Genomic DNA, 27,904 nt, shown 5'->3' with positions numbered 1-27,904 from the left:
TTGATCAATATCTGATTTTACATCAAATCAAATAATAAAACACACAAAACATATGTGTACACTATACACTCTACATACTTAAAATATGTATAATTAATATATGTATATTTCAATTCTGACGTTATTTAATTTATTGCTTAATATGCAAAATAAATAAATATAATTTACGTTTCTACTAATTATCATAAGTCTTTTAATATGTTAAAAAACAATTAATTGAATAACGTTGCTGTAAACAAATATATATATATATATAGGACAATAATCTTACGAATACCGTGGTATTCGAATGTTCATGCGTGTTACTGTATGCGTAAGCAGAAAAGTAAGATTGGCACGAAGAGACGAAGTAAATATAAAAACTCGAGTCCATCGCTAGTCTGTAGTACGAGAACGTGTTTCGATCTATCGAGCGGCGCTTTGGACCGTCTGGTTACGGTGCGGTTTGTTCAGTGTCAGTGCTGTTCTCGGCACGCTCGGCGATCGAGGTTGAGAATAAGGTGACTTCGCTGCTAGTGGATACACGACTGTGAGAAGAATGTGCCGATAGATCGACAATCGGCCGACTTCCTGCACCCGCCGCGACCTTTTCAAAACGTTGATTGCGATCGCTCAGTAAACGCGTATCGCGAGGGCTTCTCAATCAGACGACAAGCCGCAGCCAAGTGGTACGTAGCATTAAAAGTAACGATAGTCAGACACGTTGTTCGCGATCGTTGTTAAGCCAGAGCTTAACAAAGAGAGGACGTTTTAAATCATTTCAAAGTGGTATATATCACGCTGGTATTGCAATTAGCGTACATATTCGAGCTGCGGTGTCGCGTTCACTCGTCGGGAACACGCTTTATGTTTACGAACAAACGCATGCATTCATCCACCGACTGATTCTTCACTGAGAGTTTTCACTAACAAATTACATTGTGTTACATGACCGGGCATAATGTGACAACGTAAACGAGCCATATTTTCTACGTCGTCGTCATATTCGTTGCCAGCTTTGCAAAGAGCACTGTACTTTCGAGCTAACAAGTGATGAATACCGAAACGAATATTTGAAATATTGGTAAAAATGATAAATATCATTACGTGTATTTTTCCTTTTTTATAAAATATTTCATTCACAAACTTTGCATTAATTGAATATAGATATATTCTTTGTCTTTTAATGAAAACGTTTTTATATGTTGTTCATTATAAAGTAACGATAAATAAATATTTTAGTTTCGGTTAGAATACATACACGTAGCGATTGGTTGATTGTTATCAATGTAGATGAACGAAATTAAGATTACGATGCAAGAATCTTAATTTCTTGATAATTAATAATTAATTTTAATTATGAATTATGCGGACTAAAAATTGAATTAAGTGGGAGACTACTCGACCTCTTGCTCCTTATACATTCTGGTTTTTATTTAAGTATGAAGATAATGTTTGAGGATATTGATGCGTGTATCTAACATGAAATTAAATATGCATGATGATTACTTTTGTTTAAGTGGTTTAAGTGCTGAATGAGAAACTACGATTTAACATGTCCGTTCGTTTAAATTCCACTTTTAAATACCAGAACTTTTAGATAAGCCCATTTTAGATATATATTTTCTACTTCTAAATCTAACTTTATTCGTGTGACATACTAAATCTATCATTTATTTATTAACATATCATATGGCAATACGATATAAAGTTGATAGAGAGAAAGTGTATTAGGAAGAACAAGCTATTTGAAATATTGAGAATCTAAAGACAGAAAATCTAAAAGTTTAGCTAAATCGAATAAAATAAAAAGTACTATTGCGTATAATATTAAATTCATAAATTTATCGTTAAACTTTATTTTACTAATTTCCACGCACTCTAATGTATTTCAAACGGATATTATAACACGGACGAAAGAAGATTGACATTTTTTCATTGTCACTTACACATATATTTCACGATAAATAAAGAAAATTAATAAAAAAACAAAGAAAATGAATAAAATAACTAGTATGGTATATAATAAAATCTATACAAGAAAATATCTTAATACAGAATTACCAACTATAGCACTCATCTGAAAAAGGAAGCGCAGAATAGACATTATTAACAGGTTCCACAGGGCGCATTCAACTTTCTCATAGATTAAACACGAAAGATTGTTCGGTACGCAAGAGAGAGTGAACAGATGTCTTGTAAACACACAAAATAACCAGACTATTGTAAATCGTAGCTTCCCGGATATTCCTTACCGAACATGTTTCGAAAGTTTACGATTTAAGAGAATCGGCATTTATGTTAGAGAAAAAAAAAATTCGGTCGAATCGCGGTCACTTTCATGCATAATATACGTGTTCATTGAGAACGGTTCGGCAAAAAATGAGACATTAAAAATGCAGCTCGTTTACCGTGGTTTGTAATTTTCTTGTTACATTGTTTCCATCTGGCGTTTGACAGCTTCCTTCTCGATGGCACAAATTTCTAGCTATATCCGTAGTAGTAGCAGGTACAGATACTTAAAAACTTAAAAACTTTGGACTTTTACGACATCTTTTTTCTTGACATCTCGTGTCAGCTTTATAGAATCTTATTTTTTGCAAAGAATTCGCGTGTAAAAGGATAATCACGTGCACGAGATTTTGTTCGATGAAGATTTCAAAACCGCTTCGAGACCAGTTGGAAACCTTCCTCCTGTGTCGTATGGTTGATATTAAAGCCACACGGATCATCGTGACTGATAAAGAAGCATTGAAAATCACGAGTGAATGCAATGAAACACGAATACATTAACGAGCATAATGAAATAAACGTTATATTTTGATGGCACTTCTATTCGATTTAAAAAGTACCTCGAATGATTCCTTAACGAGAATTTAACACTGCAACATCCAATTGGATTTTTTATCCATACGTTCCAATTGTATATTCGTGTTGAGAAAGCCGGTTCAGTATACTATAATTTTGTATTCAATGTTTTATGATGATATCCACATTAAACTAGATTCAACATATTTGCATTACACGTGTATATGCTTGTAATTCATCCTATCAGCACGTGAAGCATCATGTACATATTTGAAACTTAATTGACTTAAATAACGTTAGTGAGTGTCTAATGTGTCAGAGTGATAATTTTCTAACTAATTTAGAAATCTTCACAGCAGCTAAAAAATGTTTCGAACGTGTAATAAACCTTCGGAATAAATTAAAAAAATAAACCAGTGCTATGAAAGTAGTCAATTCTCGTTTTAAGATAAACGAAGTAGATTAGGCTACATTATTTGCGTTTTAACAATTATGCCATTAACAACGAAGAAAAGATTAACTTATTGAAATTTGCTAGTAACTATCTAACTTATTAACCCAAGTCAAGGCTAACGCGAACAAATCTATATCATCACGGCATCATGTTTGGTTAAAATTGTCGCTTAATCTTCTTTTCTATTTACAGACTAGAAGATAGCCGAATTTGTTCAATGATGAAATTATTAGCAGGCGTGGAAGAAGTGAGCGACCAAAGCGAGAAGCAGTCGAACAATGAGGAACTGCACAATAACAACCATGAAAAGCAACAGAAAACAGATGTCACGCAAGAAACGATGAAGTTGATTAACGGCGAGGTAAGCGCACGTTATTATAATTATTACTACTTGTATTTATTTATCATTTATATTTATTCATGGCAAATATATGTCTTGTTCTTCGAGATAAGATAATAGATTCCGACAATGAGTTATTTAAAACAATAAAAAGTTGAGAGACCGAGAGACGATATCTTTTCTTTCTTGGCAAACTCTTCTGCAACTAAGTAGATAATCAGTCGAAAGGATGCAATTGCATGTTTTGAGTTTTATTATTATATGTTTTAAGTTGAAGCTTGGTACAGAACGTTGTTTAACGTGAGATGAAGATAAAAATTTTGTATAATGTCAGTTATGTTTATCGGAAATAGAATAGAATAGTCATCGAAACGAAAATGGCCGAGACTTTTTGCGAAAAAACATCGCGCGTATTCCAGCCACAACTTTCACTTTGACTGGTCCGTAATTACTGTTAGATCACACAGTAGCGTATTCTACAATTGTGTTGTGCCTGGTATGCTCTATTTCTGTTTGACGTACAAAACCTTCAGCTTTGCAAAACGTCGATATGCATTTCCGAGCATATAGGTTGTTCATCGACGTGTATGATTCTTCTTTAACGTGATTCCATACCTATCAAGGTTAACGATGAACTTTTAATACAAACAACGAATCATCGGGCAGTATTAACACTTTTTCTCTGCATAATTTTGGTTGAAATTGTTATCGAAAAATAAAAATTCTGGGTTTGGGAATAAGACGGACGATTGAAATTTTGTCGCCAAAAAAATCTTGTAACAAAATTAGTATCTACGAATATTCTGGCATTGTTCATTAAAACAAGGATCCTAGAAAAAGATAATGAAATATGAGTAAGCCTATTGTTACATGGGAGACAAGTCTTTGAATAAAAAGACCATCCCTCTTTAGAATCTACTGGCGATTATTAGTCTATGGATGCATTCATGGAAAATTGAAAATGTACAGAATACGCGTTATACGAAGAAATATATAATATGTTCAAAATAATTGTTCATTAGGTAATATTTAATAAACTAAACAAATCTCTATTTAGGTTTAATTCTTCCGTCTATGTTTATAAAAATATGAAATTGCATGAATATCTACAGTCTAGCGATTGTTTTATATCGCAGAAACGAAAAGATCAGTAATAACAGTAGAAAGTGAGACGATATACCTGTATATAATATTTCTTTAGATATTTATGGATCTTATATCTCTTTTACTGTAAAATCATGTTCTGGTAATACGAGTTCAAACAATGAAAAATCTACTGTAATTAATTTGACTGAAAGTGTTTGTTTTTACGGAAAGAGCTTTCGCTTCAATTGCAATTAGAAGATCAGTAATACCATGAAAAAATGAAAGAAACGTCGATTTTTAAATATCTTAATTACGAAATGATTACAGGATATTGGCGATTTGAACTGTGTGTTTTTTTGCGTTTATTAATATGTTTATTATAGTGAAGGTTTAAGATTGTTTGAAAGTTTCGCGACACGTTGCAATCATCATGGTAAACAGGCATAATACATACATAACTATACTAGCTGCGGATGAAGAAAATAGCAAGGCTGGTACCAAGTAGTACTAGAGCCTGCTATGCCGAAGTGAAAAATCGATTTCGCTAGTGAAAGATACAGGAAAGATAGAGAAGAAAGCCCGTAGTATAAACTTGACATACTGAGATGAAAGGCAAGTCCCGTTGTGGCCTACTTTACAGCTTTCGTATCTCAAGATAGCGACCAAATTTTTGCTCTTATATCCTGAGATTGCCTATGATCTATTGTACGTGATGTGCTTAATTGCAATGAAAACTATCCATAGATACAGATAGAAGGTCTAGAAATATGTTGTTTATAAAGAAACGCAAATAATTCGCAGAGAAACTCATCTAATTAAATTTTTAAGTTGTAAAAGAAATTCTGACATTCAATTGCCTTTTCATTCTGTTTAAATTAGCTATTGATGTTGTATAAGCTATCTGATTGAATTAACTGTTAATGACGCGCGAATGCAAATATTATAAATGAATTATTAGAAATTTCTATATTATAGAAGAAATTCTGTCATTCGTCTGCATTTTTATGTTGGTTAAATCGGATATTCATAAATCACCGAACGATCTGGTTAAATCAGCTACTGATGATATACAAAGACAAACATTTATTAATGAATTATCTCGTGTCTTCGTCACGGATATGATGTAAACATTTGATATTTTGCTTAGATATAATGTAAATATTTAATGTAACATGGCTCTTTTTAATTAGTTTTTAATCTACTAAGTTATATAATAAAAATGACTCAGATTAAAGGGTATTTAATAACGAAATAACAGATACTGATTGCACAATGTATATATTAGTATTATTCCAGCTCGCTACGAATTTCAGAGGCATAAAAATATCTTCTGTTTATTTATAATGTATTCATAACGTAGTATTTGTTTATAAATGTGGATATTTGTAGATTCTTATAGAACATGTTTTCATTATTATATGATCATACAAAAAGCTTCATCGTAAATTACAGCTATAGGACATAAACCAATATAACGTAGAATTTTTTACTACACTGATGTAACCTGGAAATAATAATAAATCTAAACATTACACACATTTTATCTACAAAATTATGTAAAGTATTACCTAAGTCCAGTGATAAACTTTCACTCTAGTTTGGTCCTAACAAAGTTAGGATTACTACAAATCGTATATATATATTTTCATGTACATATAAATATTTACATCCATATTGACGCCACGTATATAGTTATATTTACGTCAATGTGCATTCCTTCTTATAAGTTTACATAGATCTATCTATAGTAAAAACCCCCATCTACAGTACCGACGTTGCATAATATTCTGTTGATATAGAAAAAAAGATATAACTAATGAATTTATTATTATTACAAACTAGCGAAGTGTTAAGTTGACAGGAATAACTCACTCTTAATTAAAATACTATAATCTTATTACTATTATTAATTACCATTGCGTAAAGTATAAAATATACAAGTATAATACATGATATAACATTTTCTAAGATCGAAATTAACTTTTTTAAGATTGGAAAATGTTGGGTACATTTTGCTCTGAATACTCTTTAGAATTTTTCACCATTTCACCGAATTAATTATTCAATTAAAAAGCTACAATACTTTCAATACTACTTTCATCGTCCACATTTTAGTTAGCCTAACTTAATATTTAAAAATAAGAGTATCTAAAAGAACAAGATCTTTTAACATTACTAATAAAAAAAACCTTGTTTTGTCAAGTTCTTGTGAAAAAATATTCCAACACAAATACAATTGTTAATAGAAGTACTTAGATGTAGTTGTAATTCCTTTCAGGTATACCGTAGGCTTTCCAGAAAGGTGGACGAGTCACCTATAAAAGATAAAAAGATTACGCTTGACGATGAAGAGAAAATGAGACGTCTTCTTAATTATGAAGAAGCTCCTGAATATCTTCAACATAATCCTTATATTCGTCACGGATATCGAGGATATCTTACAACAAAATTATGTATCGAGAGGTTCGTACTTAACATTACTCGATATCAATATGATTTCTCGATACTTATCAAACGTTAGAAACACTTCCGATAATACAAGAGAACCATACATATTTTCCACAAAATCTCACGTTCAGTTGTACTTACATTTTTTAAATGATATGTAGCTATTATTTGTAGGCATATATGTAATACGAAAGGTTAAGAACTCGAATTACACATTGTATAAGAATATATAATAAATAATTTGAAAGAATTTCTAAATCTTTTCCGATAATAACAGTCTTTTTCTAATGATTGCTTATAATATTCCTTTGATAATTTTAATCTACAGTTAATCCGTGTTGTAAATAAAGAATAAATCATTACTTATGTCTTGATTGCACAAAAGCAATTTCGAAAAGGGGAATATTTATTTCAGTATATTCTGGTGGACAAATGAAACAGTAAACATATGGAGTCACATATTCGGATGGATGTTATTTTTCGGTCTGACTCTGTACGATCTTTGTCTACTAAATATTCACGCACCCTTTGGTGACAAAATGATAGTAGCACTTCTACTGATCTGTTTCCAGGTAATATTCAGAAAATGTCTTTTTCAATCGTAACAATTCGAGTATTCACTATTACAAATTTACAAAAATAAATTGTTTAACATATGACAAATTAAGAAAGAGTACAAAATGAATTGTTTCAGGCGTGTATGATATTATCTTCGGTGTATCACACGTTTTCCTGCCGAAGTGAAAAAGATTATTGGTGTTTTCTATCATTTGATCTATTTGGTATTGCTTTGAGTCTTTTATCCATATACATGTCTGGAGTTTACTACGCTTTTTGGTGTCACAAGGTAAATAAACTACGCAATTGTCATACAACTTCTAAATTATGTGTGGTTAAAGGTAGTATTTAAAATTTAAATTCAAATCTAAATTTTAATCAAATATTGCGCACGTTAACTTCTTCTCTACTTAGACGATCGATAAGGTAATCGATATAACTGACTTGTGTTTAAGAAGTTTCGTGCTACGTGTATTATCGATTATTTATAACAACCGGTGAAAGTAAAATCTTCTTTGAACGAAAGAAAATATTATTCGATATACTATCCAAACAAAGCAAACACATATAAAGTAAAAATAATAATCAAAGTACTAAGAATGTCATTAAATAAACATAATGGCTATTTTTATTTAATTAAATATCCTCGTATAACATTTATACTAGAATTTGTTAATATTAAAATACAAATTAAATTAAAAAATAAATGTTTCTTTCATGCGGAAGAAATTATTTATAATTACTAAACAGTCGTAAATATTTATTATTTCATGCAGGAGTTGCAGAGATTTTATTTGATAACGGTGTTGGCAATTTTTATATTTGCAATGATTCTGCAAATACCAAAATTGAATGTCAATGGAAATGTCAAGCTAGTCGTTTTTGTCGCTTGGGCAGCTTATGGAGTGCTGCCAACGCTGCATTGGAGTATTGCTATGGGTGGCATGGACAACCCGATCGTTAGAATGTTGCTTCCAAGGGTGCTAGGAATGTATGTTATTAGCGGCGTAGCGTTCGTTATTTATTTAAGCAAAATCCCGGAACGATTTTGTCCAGGTAATCAGTCATTTTTTATTTTCTAATCAAAATACTGAAATTAAATTAGATGCCTAATTTTTTGTTATAAAAGAACTTCTCATAAAAATAATGAAATACTTATAATAAAAGACCCGTCTTAAGTTATGTAACATTATAACTTTATTTTTAATAGTATAGATTATTTCACTAACTTTAATTAACCATTGTTTTATTAGGTATTCAATCAATAAAATATAACATAATTAACAAAAATCCGAAATTCAGATTTTGCTAGTAACGTTATGAAGTTGGATCGTATGAATATTTAATACAATTTATCTGACGTCAATCGACCGATAATTTAAAATGGAGAGCGTTAAATTGAATAAACATGATATGAAGTATATTTCCCATCCAATCTATAATTTTATTTTCATTACATACACTGCTGATCATAAACCTTAAGTACATGCTACTACATGCAGCAGTTGCTAATGTTTAATACAAATCGAATGCCTTGCAGTGCTTTTACTTTCAAATTACTTTATTATAAAATTATTATTTCATTCTCACATCATATATATATATCTGATAATATAAAATACCAATTAAAATAAAATGTGTTAGAGTTTTCCAATAAATGTAAGCAATAGGTGTCAAAATACCTAGAATGAAATTTATATGAATATATTAGGTTTGTTATATGAAATTTTCCAAACTTCATTAGCGGTGTAACAAGACATGATTATCGTAATTATATTGAAAACTAATCCGAAAATCTATATAGAAGTTAGCACACAATTTATTACAAACATATTGCATACAGCATGAGCAGTGGTACTAAATATATCATTAACATTAAATATAATCTCATTAAATATTCTGATTTACTAATAATCAGTAAGTGACTGTTCAAATACTTTAATGATCTTTTTGAAGTGTATGCTTGCTATAAATATATCCTAATTCTTATATACATTTTCAGATTCGTTTCTAAATTTTCTAATATAATCGTATAGTTATGTTTCATTACAATACTAGTGGAATTTTCAAAATATCTCATATAACATACATAGTATATTGAGGAAATGTTTCTATAAATATCCAAATACTTTCGTGTATCAATGTACCCGCTGGAATATTATAGGACTATATTATGTATTATATCCAAAAATATTAAACAATGTACGGATGGTGCAACAAATACTACTACTACAATTTTCGCGAACCATTATATGACTAGCATTTGTACGTATTTCTTTCTGTTGGGTACAAAAGAAGCTTTCACAGATATAATTGAATATAAAACGATACGTGTATAAATAGCGAAATTTATTATTATTGTTGCGTGATTGATATATTATTAGTGTTTTATTTTGTTGAAGGGTGGGTAGATTATATTGGTTCGTCTCATCAGTGGTGGCATGCATTGGTAGTATTGGCTCTTTATTATTGGCACAATACTGGAATGCTATACGTGGAATACAGAATGAACCACGGCTGTCCAAGTAATATAAGATTATTATGACAGACAGACACTGACGATCATTCAGGTATAAAATACATATTTCATATAAGAATAATAACCAATTAAAAAAAAGTTTGTTTCTTACTTAAACTATAATTATATGTTTCATTTGTTCAAAAAAATATGTTATATATACTTAAGCCATAATTCTATATTTTACAAATATAATCTTAAACTTGTTATATATTTTCCAAAAAATTAACTACTTTTGAAGATCACATGGAAGATACATGATAAGTCTATACTTGTTAACTTTTTTGTTTTCAAGAAAGTATATTTAGTTCAAAAAACTACGTCGTGCAAAAATATATTGTCTTTTAATATTAAATCCAACAATTTTTATATACAACCAGTAGAATAACTAATGTTGTGGCAATCAATATTTTTAAAATATCCAAGAATAGAGAGATGGTAAGAGCTCGTGTTTTATAACCAAATCGAATGAAAAAAACGATTTAGATAATATAGAACTGGTCGACATTGTATCGAATGTTAATATCACTTCTTTATAATGGACAAAACACATGACTTATCAAGTTTCTTTTCTGGTAGCCTTCATTTGCAATTTTTAAGTTTCAAGCTGATTGCTCCTTTTCCTTGTTTTATTTAACCACATTTATACGATTGTGAATTGTAATGATGACGTAACATGTATACGTAATTATTTCAGGCCATGGTTTTGTCATGGAATGTGCTTGCGCTATGGAATTCAATGTTTGGTCGTCAGAGTATTACAACAAACTACCGTTTTACGCTATTGAGAGAAAGACAACTTGCGTAATCGTGAATCCATTGCAAGCATACCTTCATCGACAGGTGTTCTGATGTTACAGTGCGTGAAATCTGTAGAATTTAGTTAAAACAACGTTAATACGGGTCCTTTCAAAGTATCTGAAACGTTCGAATGTTAGTCATTTTTATTTATGTTATATTTATAAATTTTAAATAGACGTACTGCAATTTCTTTTTATTATTTCAATTTTTATAACAGATATCTTTCTTAGACATTTATTTTATTCCCATGTGAGAAACATGCTTGCGCAATGCTTTTATTGCAATAATTATAATTTACAATAAAAAGCAAGGTTGCAAGTATTAATTGATTATTATTAATAATATGTAACTCATAAAGACGCAATGACGAAAAGTATTTTGTAATTGCAATTGGAAATTTATCCGCAGGTGGCAAAAGTTTCTAAGTTTGTACATAATTGACGCAATAGATATTTATTATTTAATAAAATAATAACATTGGAAGAACGTGAAGAAATTGAAAGAACTACTTCTGCAGTTGTATGTTATTAAATAACATTTGTAAAAATTGCATTGTGTGATAGTAAGATAAAAGTAATATAGTAAAGTATACACATTGATTTGAACAGTGCCTGAAAACTTGTAAATAAAGAGTTGTAAATGAGATAAATGCGAAAGTTTTGTACAAAAAAGGAAATAAGAAAAATTTAGTCATAAATTTGAACGTTTTGCTATATAAAAGATACTTGATTATTATATAAAAATTATTTAAATTCTGTTTTCAAACATCATATAAAAAATTATACCTTGTTACTTCTATAATGGCAATAATAATATATTTTTCATTAGCTTAGATTTTTTATTAACTGATTCAGTAATTGTAATTCTCAGTTATAATATTATGACCACTAAAAATGAATCAATATATTTAGTTAAACATTACATATTAAATTATACAAAATACCTGGATTAAATATTTATACGATTAATGTCAGCTATAGACTTTGTCTTCATTTAAAATAGCTGTGAAAAGTGTTATTTTGCATAACTATTTGCAATATTTGTTTCAATATCTTGCACGGTTCAATACATATCAAAGAAAATTACGAATGTCCATTCTGTATCTGTAAACAAAGTAGTTTAAATAATTACACTTTTATCAATTTTTTATATGATTTTATCTGAAGTAAGAATTACGTATTCTAACAAAATATAATTGTAATAGAATGTTATTACTTCCAACTGTTAAATAAAATCGTTGCCTAAAATTATATTGTTTTTATTTATTTTTTACTAATTTCAATAAATAATTAATTTTTTAATGTAATATAACAATAGATTATATTAAAGTATAGCAAGTAAAATTTTTTTATAACAATTATTATCTAAGCCATAAAAAATATCTATAATATTGTTACAATATTATTGTACTTTTCCAAATTATTTACTACGTATTTGCAACAGTAAAATGATGATTATATCATTTATTAAATTATAAAATAACTTCTTCAAATAAATTTTAATTTTCATAATATATTTTAATGAAAGGAAAATAAAGAACAAAATGTAATTTGTATTGGAAACAAATTCATTATGTACATATATAAAATATAATAAAGGACTTATTTGTTTTTAATTTATCATATAATATATTGAAATCAGTTGTATAAAATTATAAAAAATGACAAGAAAAGTAGCAAAAAATAAAATATTTAATATATTAAGAAAGTTATAAAGATTATATTCGTTATTTCTAGTATATAGGTCGAGGATTATTTCTACAGGCATTTCACTTTCATGAATGTCGAAATCACGATCGAAATTCATAAAATATGTACGTCTGGATTCTATATCATGGACGTCGGAATATATATTCCTATATGTACAGATATGTTACCAACCTTAGGAAAGCTACATTCCGTATATTCTCACTAGAAAGTGATTAAATATTTTCCTTTGTACTTATCACCGACAATTAGTCAAATCTATATCTAAATTTTGACAAACTTCGGACTTAATGGTATAATCATGTATTTTACAAATTTTTGAAGTAATTTTTATAACGGAAAATTAACTCATTTAAAAAGTTAGTGCAAGAAAATAGTTTTGAGTTTCGTGTACTTGACACTTTTGAGTAGTCTTCGTCTTCCCATGAGGTGTTTAGTGGAGCAAAACTCATTTTCATTGTATTGACTGTCTTGCTCGGTCGTAGTGTACGAATTTCTCATATATTTATCAAATACGCATCTTTCAATAAATCAACATGCCGAAAAATAAGGGTACGTAAATAATTGTGTTTCTTTGTATTTTTTTCCTTTGTATTGTAATTTGTATAGTATTATGTGCAGAAGGTCGTGGACTTTCTGTACAATGTGGTTAGTTTCTTCTAACCTGTTAATGTCAAGTATTTATTTGGAATCGTTGAATATATCGTTGATAGACAGAGGTTGAATATTCTTTTTTGGAAAATTTACGAGAAATAATCAGAATAATAATTTTTAAACTTATTTTTTTTAGGAAAGGGAGGTAAAAATAGGAGAAGAGGTAAAAATGAAAATGAAACAGAAAAAAGAGAATTGGTTTTTAAAGAAGATGGTCAAGGTAAAAATCTTAGTAATGACATTATGATATATATCTGTGTTTTATTATTTAAATCCTTTGAATTGTGTTTATTTTTTTCAAAATGATACCATATGTTAATAATATTAAGTAGACAATATTTTAAATTGATAAAATAGTTTTATAACTTTAAAAAAATGTTTAGTCCATATAATTGGGAAACATATTTTGAACAACTAAATTTTTATATTACTGCTTCATGTAGAATATGCACAAGTCACAAAAATGCTTGGCAATGGGAGGTTAGAAGCAATGTGCTTTGATGGAGTAAAACGATTGTGTCACATTCGTGGAAAATTGCGGAAAAAGGTATGGATAAATCAAGGAGATATAATATTAATTGGCCTGCGAGATTATCAGGATGCAAAAGCAGATGTCATATTAAAATACACATCAGATGAAGCAAGGAATTTGAAAACTTATGGTGAATTCCCTGAAACTGGTAAGTAATCACGATAAAATACTAGAAATATGAATGTATGTTCAAACTGTGAAAGTATATAAGCTAAATTTGTGAAATTTACTTAAAAATGATGTTCTACCTCTGTTTTTGATATTTTTACAGTGCGTATCAACGATACTGTCACCTTTGTGGAAGATGGTTTTGATGAAGATATTGAATTTGGTGATGAAATTAGCGATGATGATGAAGATGATGTTGACAATGTAAGTATCCAATATCTTCAATAACATTTACAAAATATAATTATATGAAATTTGAAATTTTAATATATTGTTACCTCGTTTCTTGTTGTATAATTTTAATTCTATTTGTAAGTAAAATATTTTTGACTTTATAGATCTGATGACCTTCAATATAACTATATTTAAAAGGTATGGTACAAGAGTGCATGAAGATACCTATTTGTTTCACAAGATACTATTATTTGTTGAGCGATTAAGATAATTAAAATTTTTTTGAAATAAGTAGTCAATTTCTTGTATCTATAAATAAATTTTCACTTGTCTGTGTAACATTGTGTTGCAATTTAAAATTGTGAAATCCTGAATTTTCAGGATTCGTAAGTGTCATTAGACATATGGTATTCACTATATAGCCTGTCTTTTACTTTCATATGATTTTAGTTAGGGATAATATCCCATGTTGAATGGGTATCAAATATGTCAATTTTTTAAAATTAACCTAAAAATGTGTATTGAATAAAGTTCAATGTTAGAGAGAGTAAGCTTTTAAGTGTGCTGTTTGCCCAAATTGAGCTACAAATACAAATAGTTATGTATTTATGTATAATATCAGTACATTGTTCTTGTAGTAAATTTCTTTTGTATATTTCTTCGTTAATAACTAAATGAAGTGACATACATGCACTGTCGTTGCAATTTTGAACAGGGGAAGTAGTGAGCACCATACATCACTGCAATTATACTTCTATATGTATCAAAGCGTTTCATTGACTCATTTGTTACATAACATGTACAATTTCCCAAAAAAGTTAATTATGCGATTGTATTTTCGAATAGGTCAGTGTAATATTTGAATAATGTAATATTGAATTCAAATGTTTTCATAGATGAAACTAATTTCCATAAAAGGTGAACTGCATATCTGAGAATTACACATATTTATTTCAAGAAACAAATTATTCGTTATATGAGATTTCTTACAAACATTATTTCATTCTTCTGTACTTTGTATTAAAAAATTGTCAATACAGTCAAATCATGTTAACTGCTGTATAAAACATTAATTCCATGAACATGTATTAGATGCAATTAATGTCAACTGTTAACAACGAATAAAAATATATAAAATACTAAGTTTTCTATATTCATTCAATTCCTTCAAGTCCATTTAACTGTAAAAAGAGTTATTTATGTAAAGATTACAGTTCTCCTCAAAAAACTAATACGAAATGAAAGTTTGCATATTTAATAAGAATTTAGTAGGAATTTAATAAATTATTCCCATATACCATAAATATTGAGTAGCTAATATTGTTTCATGCTTAAGTATCAATGAAATTTCAATAATGTCTTCTCCACGTACTTTCTAACTTTTGCATGTTTAAAAATTTATCATGATATACAACAAAAATTACTAAAGTATAATAAGTAGGGTTGGGTATAATTTCATATTCTTGACGTATCATCCTTTTTTGTTACAAGTACATCAAGAATTGTGATGCAACAGTTTATTTATTACATTGTCGTTGATAACTCTATCACACAATAGTATATGATAAAATCATACCTTTTTTCCATTTCTGTTACTTTTTGATATCGTACGTGTGTACAATGGCTTTATAATTTTAATATAACATTGTATTAGTTACGTAGGAGTAAAGCGGAGGAAAATTAGAGTAGCCGCATAGTGTATACGCGTTATTCATAAAACCAAACCCATGAAATATACAAAATTACGTCAGAGCTAGAAGCGCACTGATGCGATACTGAATGTTAAATACATTTTTATTTGAACGCAGGTATGGGAGGACGTCAAATCTCTACATATTTTATTTACGTTGATAATCGTTTTTACGCGAAATCGCAGTAACAGAACAATCATAAGATATTAAAGCGACTCTATTATAAACTTTAGTCAGAGTGCCAACGTTTACCTTATAAATTTAAATCAAGTTCTATGATCGTCCTGTACATTTCGTTAGAAGAATTAGTTACAACATTTCACTGAAGTACTATTAGTAAAAATTAGAATTAAACAAACGAATTAACGTTTCAGACATTTAATTTCGTATATAACTTCGTATTAAAGTTGTTTGGATTGAGGAATGAAATAGGTTTGTTCTACCATGTTCTTGATTTAAGAATGTATGTAGTGGGTGATAAGCTTAGGCAATTACAAAATGTGTACGTATTTTTTATAGCGTAACATTACTGGCTTATAGAAAATATTTATAAGAAAGATTTATAATTATTATTTTATAGTATATGAAGATACATACATTATACCTGCATACTGTAGACAAATAAGTAGCATATAGAATAAATAATTTGAACTTTTTCTCAATTAAGAATTAAGAATTTAATTATTGCCTTATGAGCATATATTATGTTTAATAAATATATATCATTAGAATTATATGTATATATTATATTGACATTTGTGTTTAATTAAAAACAATCTTTTTTAATAAAGTGAAATAAAATAGAAATAGAATTTGTACGTACAATATTCGACAAATTATAGATACAGACTTATACGAAATTCGTTATATGTAAACAAGTAAATCAGATTTATTTGCATTTTAAGTAGAAAAAACAGGACTAAAAAACATAAACTAGCCAGTGAAGTTACGTGGTCGACGCTGTATTTGCATATTTTTTATCAACGTACTCAATAGAGTATAGATAGTATTTATTAGTAAAAAATGTACTGATATACTGCAGAAAAATGACAGTGAATAAAAAGATTCTGTCGTCAATGGACTGCAATAATAGTTCGTCGTGTTACATTGGTTTCTTGCGTCTCGTGTAAAAGGGAAAATAGTTTTTTGTTTTGTAATACAAATAATGTATCGTAACAGTCAGAATATTTAAATGCCAGTATCGCAACGTCCGTAATGAGTTATATAATAAATGTTACGACAGTACATAGGAGCATAATGTTTTATTTTGATGCGTGTGTGATTGTGCCTTTGGTCCTTAGGTCAAATAGGCTCTAGGCAAGTCTATTAAACATAGAATAACAGTCATTATAGATAATAATTTATAAACTTCAGATGCATAATTATATCTTCTCAATATATTATACATTAATAGAATAGCTTATTTAAAGTATGTATATTTATGTATATATGTATATATATTTTTTTTCTTTTAAATACATACTATATACGATTCCTTTCTGTGCCTTTTAAAACTGTGTTATACATTGAAAGCTAACGCTGCTTAAATATTAAGACGTGTTTCGAGTCGTAAGAGTTTAAACAACACATTTTTCTCTATAGTCATGATGCCATTTGCCTCCTCTTTCGTTTCTCTCTTTTTTTTTTATAATAATTTTAATAATTTACACGATCGCGATACGAAGAATAGATCGTCGATTAACATTCCCTCCAATCTCGAGATTTATGCATGTAACATTTGTCCAATGATTCCGCTATATAAATAAAATATTCATGTTTTAATCTTGCAATTATTACAATCGTATAATAGTACATTTATATAAGTTACGCTAAGAAATTATCATATATACAATTAAAAATTGTTAGGAAATATTCTTTTAAATAAGTTAAATTTACATTGTATTATGATCCACGAAAACATTTATTTCTTGTAGCTATTCAAATCGGCAGATAGACGGACATAGTTCGCACTTTCCCAAACAAGTTCCCCAATTTTGCACCTTGTCCAAATTTCCAATGATTCGAATAACAACAAGAATTTGTTTCTTCTTTTAGAATCTGTGTATGTGTGTGTATGTGTGCAGTTCATCATCAAAAAACGTGACACGAGTGTTGCTGACCTATCAAGCGGTATATTGCGCGGATAGATATACAATCATCCTAAAGCTAAAACGAACTGCCAAGTGGCGAGTTATGCAAAGTCACCGAACATCTGCTCTTTTTCGATTCCATCTCGCGTATCTGTTCCATATTTCAAAAGTGTCTATCAAATATATATCGCCGTAATGTTTGGTCGGGCCTGCATCTCAGACGAATATTTTCTTTTACGATTTCATCTTTCTTTTTTTTTCTCTTTCATTGCTTTTGTCCATATTGTTCCTGTAAGCGTTTGCTCCTTCGTTAGTTTTCTCTTTCTGTTTCTTTTTTCGCTTTGAACAACACGAGAAAGGCGTTGTACATGGACGGGTTGGCTTAGTGAAGACTAGCGAAGTCAGCTAGTCGGACTAGCGACGACATACGTTATTTAATCGCAAGATTAAACGTAAATATATAAGGCAACTTAATGCAACCGAAAGGCAAGCAAATCCGAAGCATAGGCCATGAGTGTGAGAGTAAATTGTCGTGCATATTTTTCATGTGTTTTCACCAAGCACCGATAGAATAATTCGCTATATTATTTGATATAGACGCGAACAGGATCTATATCGATAGATAGATACTCTTCAATTTTTGATTTTATTTTTATTTTATTTATAGAATTGTCTCGTTTAACGTTCGAGGATACGTTAAATCAGACAAGACAGGTGCTTCCTTCGATTAGTGCTAGAGAATTTGCTTTTTTTAATAATTGATTTTTTTCGTGTTTTATTATGCACGATTAGCAGATGACAAGGAATTTCTTCTTGTTCCAATAATCGCCCACGAGACCCTTATTGCTTCACTGTTCTCGCCTTTCTTCCATCATGAATCGATCGACGATCTTCTGCATGGACTCTCGCAATTCGTCTGGACCACTGGCGGTTCCGCTGGTCGTTGTGATTACGTGTACAGTTCTCGTTATTCTGCAAAGGAGTAAATTTTAGCATTGTTTATCTTAAACACAAAGTCAAACTAATGACATAAAAACGAAAAATAATTATCGCAGATATTATTATTATCTCGATCATGTACTCCTAATTAAAATTTTCTAAATCTACCACATACAAGTAATAGTTATATAGAAATATTTGTAAATTTCTATTCAATTCGTATGACGTTAAATATTGCCAGATAAAATGAACGTAGAGAATATTTTTTTATTTCATAGGAAATTGAATATGGTTTTAAAATGTTTTTTAAAAGCTTATTCAATTATAGACATTAAACTAATTTAAGTTATGTAACAACGAATAAAAATGTTTAAACTCAAATAATGAGTTTTACTTCTATTCTATTTTATTTCAAATCTTGTATTAATAAATTCACCAATTTTTTTTTTTAAGAAGACCTAATTCTTTAGATTTTAAATATAAATATTAATAACACTTTCAAATACAGTGAATTTGGCCCAGTTTGACTGGAAATTTGTTGAAAATGATTCCGTTTTATAAATACCTTTCCTGAGTTTCAGGGTCCTCTTCTGTCGTTGTCGTTTCCATGTAGGATGGCTCGCTAAGTTGCAAAAAGTCAGATTCTGCGTAACAAATGAGAATTTATGAAAAGACATGTTCCTGCGTGTGGGATACACAATATCTTACTATTTTAGCGGTTCACATAGATACAAGTACCAATCGTATATATCTCTCAATGTTACATCATGCCCAAAACAAGGGGTAATACTAGACACATATAAAAAAAGTAACAACATCGCTATACATTTGACGATACATAATATATAATACGCATTTTCACTCAGCCAACTATGCAACCGCTTTTCTTACATTTCATGTACATTATCTCAACGTTTCGTTATAAATATTTTACGTATTTATTTAATGGTCGTGTTTAACGATGTTTCAGTTCATAATGTCTGCCACAGGAAGTGAATAATATATCATTGAAATTATACTATGATGAAATATAATATTCGACTCCCTATATGCTCGATTATGAAATACTTTACGCATGCGATCTACGATTATCAGAATAATCTTGATTTGAATTCTCCTTCTTCGAATTTCCATTTCGTCACGTGTAGTACAAGTACTATGGCACTAATAGCAGCGCTCGAGAGTCTATATAGATTAATTTGTAATCATTAAGTATGACATAATTACTGAGGCACGTTTAAAATATTTCTCACAAGATAGGTTTCGATTCTTTGGATTTTTCATTGGTGAAAATCCTCGTGTTCTGAGAGTAATGGAAGGAAGACAATTGTGTTATATTTTTACGTAACGTTACGTAACAAAATATAACATTTATAAATTAATAACTAGAACGTTTATATGTATTAAACGCATCCTATTATATAGAATGCAACAAAATATGATTTAATTAATAGTTTACTTTATTCGGGGATATTTCATAGGATACTGTGCATCGATTCTACTATATGAACATATATCTTTGAGATAAACGCTGTGTTGCAAAAAAAAAAAAAAAAAGAAAAAAGACAGACTATTCAAATAAAGCACACACATTACTTCGATTCAATTACTTCAGAATCCCTTGGAGTTTCACTGATAAAGCAAAATGAAAAGAAACCTCCCTTGTAAGCAGGACTGTGCTGCACGCAGCGAGCTCGTGTGAAGCGCTGATAAAAGCTACTGAATAATAAAGCGTTTAGCAGTTAGTCATAAGATATATAAGTACTAAAACTTTCCGATACAACAGAAGAGTATTCACTACGGTGAAAACTGAAATGGGGATTTCTTCGGTGGAAAATAAGTAAGATTACGTTTGTAAGGATAAGTCTACAAGTCGTATATTCTAAAAATCGAGTCTATCGAGTCTTGACCAAACGCTACCCTACGTAAAAGGATACTAATTTAATCGTCATGAAACTATGGAGATACAGAAACGCTACGTCAATACACGCTATGTCGAACAAATTTTTAGACGAAAACGATATATTACTCGTTCGTACTGTAAACATTTTTCTAAAAAAATCATTTCCAATGAATAAAGAATCAATATCAAAGTATATTCGAAATTCCAATGACTAAGATAGAAAAAAGTATTTGCAAATTATACACTCGTCGACAGTTCGAGCTTTATCATCGTATCAACAGTATCGTACTTACAATTTTCGACCGAGGAAAACGCTCTCTCGTTTTGACCGTAGCTCTTTGAAACACCCTGTATATAGTGGCAATAAGTTTAAAGGGGCGCGTACTAACTACATCAGTTAGTGTTGTTAGACGAACGGTCAAGTGTTACTGCAAGTATTATTACGGTTTTGGATTTATCAGCTTTCTTTGGAAACGGAATAAAAGAGAGGCAATTTTGTGCATTCTCATATATTTGCGTTCCTCCAGCACTTCTCTTCCAAACATTTCTCTTCCTTTCGAAGACATATTTTACGAATAGGAAGATTTGTAGATTTATTAGACTTGTACGTCTTTTTAAATATTTAAAACACACGTGTTCGAATATTTATCTCAACGTTTAAACGGATGAATATCTCTTTTAAAGTAATTTCTTCGAATTTGACAAATATGAATCTTTTATTTAATATGCTAATCGAAGAAAACTAATTAATTCAACGACTAAATACCCAAAATCTCTTGGACATAAGTAATCTTGTAATTTATAGATCCCATAATTTTGATTTTTATTAGGAATAAATTATATAATATCTATATTTGCAAAAATGAAAATTCATTCGTTTTTGTTAATGTCAAATGAAAGTTTCTGGTTACGGTATAATCCGGTTGATCAGTAAACACATTACACTTTTACAAAATTACAAAAATATTTATATTTCATAAAATTTGTATCAAACTTGCAAACGACTGCTTGACTTTTTTCAAAAAATTTGATTGCTCGATTACGAGTGTAGAAAAATACTAGCACTAAAATTAGTCGCGCTTCTATCGTTAATTATCGAAGATTAATCTTTAAACACACGCGAAATTATTTGATCAGAAGAAAAGTACAGGATCATCACAAGTGCCGTGTAAACTTGCACAGAATCACGTCGGAAGTGCATTTGACGAACGAACACGATTAGTGCGATCGTTCAGCCATTAGCGTAATAACATTTTTGCAAACTCTAAACATAAAAGTTGGGGCGTTTCCAGTTTCACACAGGTAAGAATCTAACTCTAAGATAAACATTCTGCATTGACAAGCTGCATCGATCCGTACGAAAAGTACCTTTCGAAGCGGTGGAACGTTTATTTGGAACTCAATCTGTCGAGCGATCTTGTATGGTGTAAAATGGTTCGTGTTCAGACGCACGTGTACATAGATAAAGGTTACTTACATGACGATTCGCCTAACAATCCTAACGTGACTAAAATATACGATTTGTTGGTCCCTCTACACTTTAGCTTTATCTTGAGTTGCTTATTGTCAGAAGAGCTAGAAAGGGTAAATAGTGAAAACTATAGGACGCATGAAATTAATGTGAGAATTCGAGCTCTATTATTTTAGTTTTTCTTGGGTACGTGCATCAGGCGTAGAGAAACGCTATTACGTGGAGGGATGAAAAAGTGGAATTATTGCCTTGTAAAACGCTGCAAGAGACAAACTTAAAGATTGGTATAAAATGCGATAAAGTATCATGCGAGGTGTCGATTATATTTTAAATCATGCAGCATTCGATATGTCGCGTCGATAGAATCAATCAAACGGTGAGAAAAAAAAAGCTTGCATACGAATCTTTTTGAAAATTTATACTTTCTCTATTACCTGTTTCGTAAGTACATGTACGATGCTATATTTCTCTTGAATATCATACCTACGTGATGATTATCATTCTTGCAATTACATGCTCTAGATATTAAAAGCTAAACCAACGTAGTAGAAAATTAGTTTTAATAACTGCAGTTATTATTTGTCTACGGTTTCTCTAAAATTAGCATTAAATCGTGTGCCTGTATTTATCCCATTGTTGCTTTCAATATTACTATACGGTATATTGAATAAACATATATGTAAATCGTCAATATTCAACTTCTCTGGGACTGTGCATACTGTAAAAATATCATTTGTTTCTTAAAACACTGTGTCTAGAAATGTGTAGTTGGAGGGTTTCTTTTTTTAATCCTAAGCCTATACATATATATGAAATACTTTATAAATCTTTATCAAACACTAATATCATATTCTGTTAATTATGGTAAAATTATAGACAGATGAAAACGAATTTTCTAAATTTTATATCACGGGACAAAACGTTGTATTACTATACTTATTTATTTCTTTTCATTCGAGAATCAATGTTGAATTTACAACGACTTTCAGTTATCATATCATTATTATCATATTATTACTTAGAATATTTGAATAAATTTAAGAATAGATATACAAACAAAGAATTTTAATTCCACATATTTGCTGGAGAAGTACTAACATCGAAGCGTATTTAAAATCGTTTCATTCTTACTATTAACAGAATAAGTATTTAATGTTTAATCAAACATTTATGAACTCTAAACAACCTACTTGAAAATATTAATAAATTAATAATAAACTGATACGGAGGTATCAACTTTGTAAAACTTAAACTTGATAGCAATTTATGGTGTATCTAGAAATTTATATATTTTAAATCTTTCCCAATTCAAATTCCTCATAATAGAAATAAATAAAATGAAGGGTAAATCGTACCCAGTTTGCCTCGGGTCATTGTTAGAGAGGGTGTAGATGGCACGTTGGAACGTTCGTGGCTCCAAGACAAGAATTATTGCTAGTAGGACCACCAATGTAGCGGCAGCTACGCTCATCCAACATGCGCAGCCCGCTCTACCGGAAGTCTTCGTCCTAGGTGTTCCCTCAACTGTACTTCGCCGTGTGCTCGAGCAAACCGACTGTATCGAACTGTCTGTTTCTGTCGCTTAAACATTACGTCCTCCTATGAATTTTTTGCTATCCGATTTGCATGTATACTCTTTTGATAAATTGATTCGACTGAATTCTGCGATCCCACGCCGTGATTAGTATGAAGAAACAGCGGGCGAAGTATGCGAAGAAAATAGCAGCGATCATCGCGTCGATGTGTTCGATCGATGCTTTTGATTTTTTGATTTTGTCACATGACAAGGATATTTCGTGTTTTTAAACATCGATGACCCGAAAGCTGAGAAACTTCCGCGTGCGTTATACCTCTTGTTATTGACGATAATTATGTCCTTTTCAGGATTAATTATTGTAGACTCCGGGTTAAATTCACCCCAAACGTAAAGCTTTTGTTGATGACTTTGCGAAGCCGAAACGAATTTTTTTAAAGATTTGCCACTGAATTTTTTTAGTGGATTGTTACAGATATTTCACATATATGAGGTACGATATGGCCAATGCGTTATAGGATCACCCAATTAATGCGACTTCAAGGCTGATAGTAAAAGATCTTGTAGATTTTTATCGCGTGAAATGATTAATATTCGTCGTGTAATTCTTGGTATGTTGAAAAGTTTTGGGATTAAATGGAAAATCCTGTGTATGTGATCTTTAATACGTGTACCATCGCTATTTTGTTTTGTATTAATGGATTGGTATAGATGTATTATATTATCGATGTGGAATTTCGTAAAAGATATCAGACTGATTCAATCTAAAAAGTAATATCATATCTTTGTATTAGTACGTGTGAAGGTATTTTCAAAATTTGTCAAGAAACTTATATTTTACAATTTTGAAAAATTTTTAATTCGATATTCAGTTTTAAATTTTCGAAAGTGATATGTAATAATTTTTACCTTAAAGATATATATTTCTCTATAGTAACTAAAGATAATATAAGATAAAGTTTTCAATATGCATAAATACTTTCAATTTTTTAATTCGTTTCTCTCTTTCTCTAAAAATAAATTAGAATACGATATTTCTTTTTATATATGTGTAATTTTAAAAATTCCTCGGGTACAATGTTTGACCACGAATGACCATCAATGTGAAAAGTATGCTAGTCCCAGAAGCACCTGATTGCAACTTTATCCGTTCAACCAAAACCAACGATAGGGGGGGAAAAATAGGATAAAACTTCTCTTTCAACGAAGCACATTGAATCGATCACCAACAACCCTATGATGTAATACTCGCCCATGATAACTTCACGAAGAATAAAAAAACCACACACGTATGCAGATTTTACGACTGCATTTCACAAGCTTTGTTTTTCCTTGCGAATGGTTATCATCGTTTTATACGGTCAATATTCTTCCACCTTGTGCAAGTACATCTCCAGTTACAAATGTTATGCAAGCTTAATATCATGCAACATCGTGTGCAAATAAAAGAAATATATATATATATTAAATTAGCCACTGACACAATTTTTTCGCAATTTATCAGCAAGAAAACCATATTCAATTATCTTCGTTGTCTAAAAGTCCATCTTTCCATTTAGAACGAACTTAATTTCTTTTAAAAGTAATAATTATAAAGTATCTATCATTTATATAAATTTCGAATGATTGTATTTTTTACTGAATATCCTTAAGTTTCCAAAGCCTTTAAAATATACAGTTTTCTATAGCTCGTCCTAACATTTTCTTCTTAGTTAGTTCATCCTAATCTATTTCTTTTCCAAATGTTAACACTTATTCTTAATTCGAAGAAAATCGTATGAACGTCCTACGTATATCGTTTAAAAGGCCTGAATTAGTAAGTACAGACTTTGCAAGCTAAACCGAGATTGGAACAAAAACGATAAACAGGTGCAGTTGCATGCAAACAAAGCGTGCCACAATAAAAGCATACAGAAGACCGCAAAATTCACGTTCTCGGATCTGACTGTCTCTCGGGTAACTTGGTTAGCGGGATATGTACATTGCTTACTTAGAAGGTTAGCTGTGAGTGCGGTACCTTGGTCGTCCTCCAACGGGGACAGTTCCGCACCTTCGTGCAGTGCTACATCAGACCCGCTGGAACTGCCCAATGTACACCTCTTGCTTGGAGATCTTCTCCTCGATCGTGGTGAATCGTCACTTTCAGTATCGCTGTTTAAATCATGCCGTGAGCTACCATTTTTAGTATACATGTCGCCATTACCGGAACTAGGCGACGTGTCTTGAGAGAGTTGGCTCTCCCATTGCTCTACTTTCTCGTCGTTCAGGAACGAACGATCTGTCAGACTGCCATGGGCCCACGGCTCAGACATCTCGGTAGTGCTCTTTATGATCTTTGCCGATAGCTGTTCGATATTGAACGGCAAACTATCACGGCCTTTTACAACTGGCATCGGTATATCACCGTAATCGCCACTAGCCGCCATCGCTCGTACGATTCGTCCCGTTTGTTCCGTGTCAATGGATTCGGTCGCGAAACACCGTACAGTCGTCACCGTCTTCGTCACGATCTCCCTCGAGACCACTTCGTCTGTGACGCTTCTCTGAACCTTCGATATCGTTGTACGAGTCGCGCTATCGTAACTGCTTGGCAAATTCTCTACAATCGTCGTCTCTGTCGTGACAAATTTATCCGGTCTGGATAAATCTGTTTCTTTATCTTCTTTAGTCGTGACTGTCACGGTTTCTACTTTCTTTACGGTTTCACCTAGCTGTTCAAACTTCTCAGAATCGAATAAATTATCACGCGTATCTGCTGTTTCAGTCGTAGGTCTCGTTTCGTCCGATACTTCGGGTTTTATCGAATCGCTCTTCTCCTTATCTTCTTCCAGTTGTCGCGCTTCTTTCTCCCCGAGCGGTTCCTCTGACAACTCCTCGAGCAACTTGTCAGTGCGTTCTACTAAATCTATCGACCGCGTGGCGAGTGAATCTATCGTCACTTTTGGCTGATCGTCGTCTGACTTTAGTGTTTTACGTTCCTTCGAATCGGTACTTGTTATTGCTTTGCCCACCGTCGTTTCGTTATCCATAGATTTCTTTACTTTCACCGGTATTTTACTTTTTGGGCTGCTCTTTTCCGGGGAATGCCCTTCTCGGAGCGGCTTCGATTGCTCGTTTGTTTTATACTTGAGACTGTACGGCCTGCAGTAGACTTCGGAAGCTTCTCCGAACTCTAGATCTGTTTCGATGGACGACCTGGTAGAGTGTCGCGGGGCGGGAACAGGTTGCTTTGTTGGAGCAGAAGTAGCATGCCTCTCTACAGTCCCATCAATCTCAGCCGAATCATGCCCTGACCCATCCAAAAGGACATGGACAAGAACAGGAACAAGGACATAAAGCACATTGATACACACTAAGAATTTCAAGTCTAGCCCAGCTGCGACAGTTGGACTGAAAGATTCAGCGTGTTCTGGTCTCACAAACGTACTTGTGTGTACGCGCATACACACGAAACTCGTGTGCCCACACACGCATGCATATTTTACCGCATTATATGCCTGTGTGTGTGTGTGCAGCACACATCTACATTTAGTTTTTAATTTAGTTAGTATCAATACTGCAACAGGATTAGTATGTTTATAAAAACACTCATCATATATAAATGGTGTCTAGTCGTGGCGCCTGAATCTTACTAAAACGTACCCTGCAAAACAACTACGTTTCATAGTATCAGAACAAAAAAATGAAAAAGGAATACTTCTTATTTCTCTGTTTCTTTTCAATCTTTAGAGTTTGCGGAGAATCCAACTTAAGAAGCGTGATTCTTGTGAACTGACTAAAAAGCGATTACTCCTTGTAACAATGAAGAGAATCGGTGTAATAAAGATAATAATTTTTACTTACCAAACTAAGTAAATATAAAAGAAAAATTCTCTAAGCTACGTCGTCTCAACTAAACATTTATTTATTCGACATTGCTATATAGAAGATAGATCGAAGGCGTCCCAAGTATTCGAATTGTCGTACAAAGAACAGAACTTTTACCGTTACTCGATGACGTTTACTCTATTATGCCGCAAAGAGGTATCTATTTAGTAAGAAACGTGCGCA

The 27,904-nt window shown here is 31.0% G+C and overlaps 3 protein-coding genes across 36 annotated transcripts in view; 2 read left to right on the top strand and 1 right to left on the bottom strand.

Annotated features, from left to right (window-relative positions):
* The first annotated feature begins 356 nt into the window (after window positions 1–356).
* LOC138182155 (progestin and adipoQ receptor family member 3) lies at window positions 357–12,234 on the top strand. Of its 4 annotated transcripts, XR_011173731.1 has the most exons (9): window positions 364–668; window positions 3,434–3,602; window positions 6,946–7,130; window positions 7,531–7,687; window positions 7,810–7,962; window positions 8,450–8,729; window positions 10,076–10,243; window positions 10,889–11,124; window positions 11,401–12,234. XR_011173731.1 is itself a non-coding variant. In XM_069117772.1 (8 exons), the coding sequence occupies exons 2-7, from the start codon at window positions 3,459–3,461 to the stop codon at window positions 10,216–10,218; spliced, it is 1,062 nt and encodes a 353-aa protein (XP_068973873.1). In that variant the 5' UTR covers window positions 364–668; window positions 3,434–3,458; the 3' UTR covers window positions 10,219–10,243; window positions 10,889–11,182. The 4 variants fall into 4 exon arrangements, 2 of the variants coding, with proteins under 2 accessions (XP_068973875.1, XP_068973873.1); XR_011173732.1 differs by lacking the exons at window positions 10,889–11,124; window positions 11,401–12,234 and adding an exon at window positions 9,676–9,938 and having other exon boundaries at window positions 358–668; window positions 10,076–10,216; XM_069117772.1 differs by lacking the exon at window positions 11,401–12,234 and having other exon boundaries at window positions 10,889–11,182.
* Window positions 12,235–13,038: 804 nt separating this feature from the next.
* On the top strand, window positions 13,039–15,369 carry eIF1A (eukaryotic translation initiation factor 1A). Its single transcript, XM_069117674.1, has 5 exons — window positions 13,039–13,250; window positions 13,489–13,572; window positions 13,796–14,032; window positions 14,156–14,256; window positions 14,391–15,369. Exons 1-5 carry the CDS (start codon window positions 13,235–13,237, stop codon window positions 14,394–14,396), a joined length of 444 nt encoding a protein of 147 aa, XP_068973775.1. The 5' UTR covers window positions 13,039–13,234; the 3' UTR covers window positions 14,397–15,369.
* A 714-nt stretch (window positions 15,370–16,083) lies between these two features.
* The window catches only part of LOC138182092 (ankyrin-3), a 93,555-nt gene continuing 81,734 nt past the window's right edge, over window positions 16,084–27,904 (bottom strand). For 15 of the 31 annotated variants that reach the window (XR_011173712.1, XR_011173692.1, XR_011173701.1 and 12 more), the window contains 4 exons: window positions 25,845–27,143; window positions 23,676–23,901; window positions 19,512–19,590; window positions 18,910–18,979 (listed from right to left, as the gene is read on the bottom strand). Coding sequence is in view for 9 of the 31 variants with exons in the window: in XM_069117655.1 (XP_068973756.1) it covers window positions 18,856–18,979; window positions 19,512–19,590; window positions 25,845–27,143 (1,502 nt within the window). In the remaining 22 variants the exon portion in view is untranslated. The other 16 variants (XM_069117656.1, XM_069117662.1, XM_069117663.1 and 13 more) reach the window with 10 other exon arrangements.

The sequence above is a fragment of the Bombus flavifrons genome, chromosome 7 (assembly GCF_040668555.2).
Source record: "Bombus flavifrons isolate JBK064 chromosome 7, iyBomFlav1_principal, whole genome shotgun sequence".
Lineage (NCBI taxonomy): Eukaryota > Metazoa > Arthropoda > Insecta > Hymenoptera > Apidae > Bombus > Bombus flavifrons.
The sequence above is the reverse complement of the archived record's forward strand: the minus strand, read 5'-3'. Positions and strand labels throughout refer to the sequence as shown.

Excerpts from the sequence above, each read along its gene's own strand:
- LOC138182155 (XM_069117772.1), top strand. The coding sequence starts at position 3,459 with ATGATGAAATTATTAGCAGGCGTGGAAGAAGTGAGCGACCAAAGCGAG. Across the intron at positions 7,688-7,809 it reads TTCTACTGATCTGTTTCCAG|GCGTGTATGATATTATCTTC; the intron begins GTAATATTCAGA and ends GAATTGTTTCAG. Across the intron at positions 7,963-8,449 it reads ACGCTTTTTGGTGTCACAAG|GAGTTGCAGAGATTTTATTT; the intron begins GTAAATAAACTA and ends TATTTCATGCAG.
- eIF1A (XM_069117674.1), top strand. Across the intron at positions 13,573-13,795 it reads TTTTAAAGAAGATGGTCAAG|AATATGCACAAGTCACAAAA; the intron begins GTAAAAATCTTA and ends TGCTTCATGTAG. Across the intron at positions 14,033-14,155 it reads TGGTGAATTCCCTGAAACTG|TGCGTATCAACGATACTGTC; the intron begins GTAAGTAATCAC and ends ATATTTTTACAG.